Consider the following 2,154-nt stretch of genomic DNA (forward strand, 5'->3'; position numbering starts at 1 on the left):
AAATATTAATGTGGTAACGAGTAATCAATGTCATCAGTTCAGTTTTTTCTGTAGGAAGTTTGCAGTGAATTATTAACAACAACAACAAAAAAAAAATCAAATCATGTGGATCCCGATCCAGCTGCTTGGACCTCAGCTCAGACAACAAACACACTTGCCTGTTTCCACAAAGCACTCAGAAAATACCTTCAGAAGTTGACTTATTACAACCTGTTCTATTTTGTTTCGTGCATTTTTGAGACATTCGAGATAAATTTAACTGTAATGTGTGAGCACTAACCAATGCCTGTAGCTAGCTTTGTTCCAGAGCATGAGAGGTCAAATCCAGCTCAACTTGCTCCCTGTGAAGTCAATGGGACAAATATGGTATTATAATACGCAGGGTTAAATGAGCCCTAGGCACTGCGTAGGCCTTGCAGATTCAATTGTGCAAAAGCCTGAGACTGGCCTCTACCCCATTTAGACTTCTAACCGCACAAGGCCCGCAAGGTACGGGATTGCTCTGAGCCTATCCCAGTTGCATTAAATCAATGCAATTCTCAGAAGCACCATACAAAAAAACAATACAGGAAAAAAATGACTTGATCCATGTTTCCATTTACGGTTCCTTCGAGGAGCCTGTGGTGCTTTGACGCTGTGATTCAGGACTCCTGCTCACTCTCATTAGGACTGTGTTAACCAGAATGAAGTTTTAAAATGGCTCCTGGGGGCAGAAAGATAGTTCCCTTGGGCCATAGTCAGACAAGGGGCACACACACAAGCGCAGGGACTCATGGCACTTTACACAAAGCGCTGTGAGTTAGAGCCCCATTGAACCCAACAGACATTCACCTGTTGGGTGCAGGGCTGAAGCCTGCCTGCACCGGCCCTGGCTAGCAGGTGGAGGTGCTCCAGCAGCCTCCCAGGAGGGATGGAGGCCCCCTGCCATATGTACCTGTCACAGTGCGGCCGTGATCTCCCCTAGCGCCCCCTACCATGCCAAGTTCACCTTAAAGCACCCTCGTTCTCGCCCACCACATCCTAATCTTTTATATGTATAAAGGAGGCTGCCTTTTGTCCCTTTGGACACGGTGCTCTGTTGAATCCTGGCCCTGTTCTGTATTGTGTGACTCAGTGCACCCCAGCCTTATGGGCTATGCATGGCTCCAACCGTCCCTTTACCACGCCCCAAGCCTCGCTGATTTCCCAGACGTTATTCGGTCTGTCTGGCTCCCTGCACCCTTCCTGGTGCTTGGGCTCTCCGCAGCCCTCAACTCTCATTGCACCCTCTGGTGCTTGGGCCCTTGACTTACAACTGCGCCCCACAGGCACTCTGGCCTTCCACCACCTTGTCTCACAACCATGCCGTCTGGCACTCATCAATCACTGCCCCTTTTGCTCTGGGGCCTCCTCACTCTGCCCCCTTTGCAGGGGTTACTGCAGACTTGGGGCTCAGGTGGCCATAGCCATGCCTGGCCCCAAATCTCCTTCTCGGGGTCTCAAAACCCCTGCAGGGCTCAGGCAGCCTCAGCCATACCTGGCCTCCAATTCTCCAATAGAGAGACAACATAAGACACAGACAATTCTAGAGGTCTGGGCATGTTCACTGGTCATCCCTCTTCCTCAGGCTTTAATGAGTTTTTTAAGGAATGCCTCCAGCTGATCCTCATCCTTTATCCCTACAAACTTGTCCACCACGTCTCCATTCTTCATGGCCAGCACGGTTGGCACTGCAGAGACCTCATATTCAATGGCGAGGTCTGTGTGATCATCAATGTCCACCTTAGCCATCAGCACCTTTCCCTGTTGCTTGGCCACCATCTTCTCTAGCCTGGGGCCCAGGATCTTGCAGGGGCCACACCACTGCGCATGAAAATCTATCACCACGGGCTTTGCACTGTTGATGACTCTGTCCTGGAAGTCTTCGCCATCCTGGATGTTGAATGTGCTCCTGCAGAGAGGAGTGGTAGAAAACATCTTAACAGAAGAAAGTAAAGGGGCCTGTGCCTGGTGCAGGAGGAAACGTGGCCTGCTGGGGACAGAAGATGCCCTAGAGAGGAGTAGCGCAGGCTGGGACCGAAACGGCACAGGTATGAGAACTGGTATGAAATGCAACCTGTTTAAATTCGCTGATGGTACCAAAATCTGGGGTGAGGTGAGCACGCTAGTAGGGAG

General features: G+C 50.5%; 1 protein-coding gene across 1 annotated transcript; it reads right to left on the reverse strand.

The window, feature by feature from the left end:
- Positions 1–1,560: 1,560 nt before the first annotated feature.
- LOC109298298 (thioredoxin, mitochondrial) lies at positions 1,561–2,045 on the reverse strand. The gene has a single exon (XM_019518329.1). It carries the CDS (start codon positions 1,954–1,956, stop codon positions 1,603–1,605), a length of 354 nt encoding a protein of 117 aa, XP_019373874.1. The 5' UTR covers positions 1,957–2,045; the 3' UTR covers positions 1,561–1,602.
- Positions 2,046–2,154: the final 109 nt, after the last annotated feature.

Source organism: Gavialis gangeticus, unplaced genomic scaffold (assembly GCF_001723915.1).
Source record: "Gavialis gangeticus isolate Ggan-Ray unplaced genomic scaffold, GavGan_comp1, whole genome shotgun sequence".
NCBI lineage: Eukaryota > Metazoa > Chordata > Crocodylia > Gavialidae > Gavialis > Gavialis gangeticus.

What these genes read in the sequence shown, in the direction of transcription:
- LOC109298298 (XM_019518329.1), bottom strand. Translation starts at nt 1,956, where the DNA reads ATGTTTTCTACCACTCCTCTCTGCAGGAGCACATTCAACATCCAGGAT.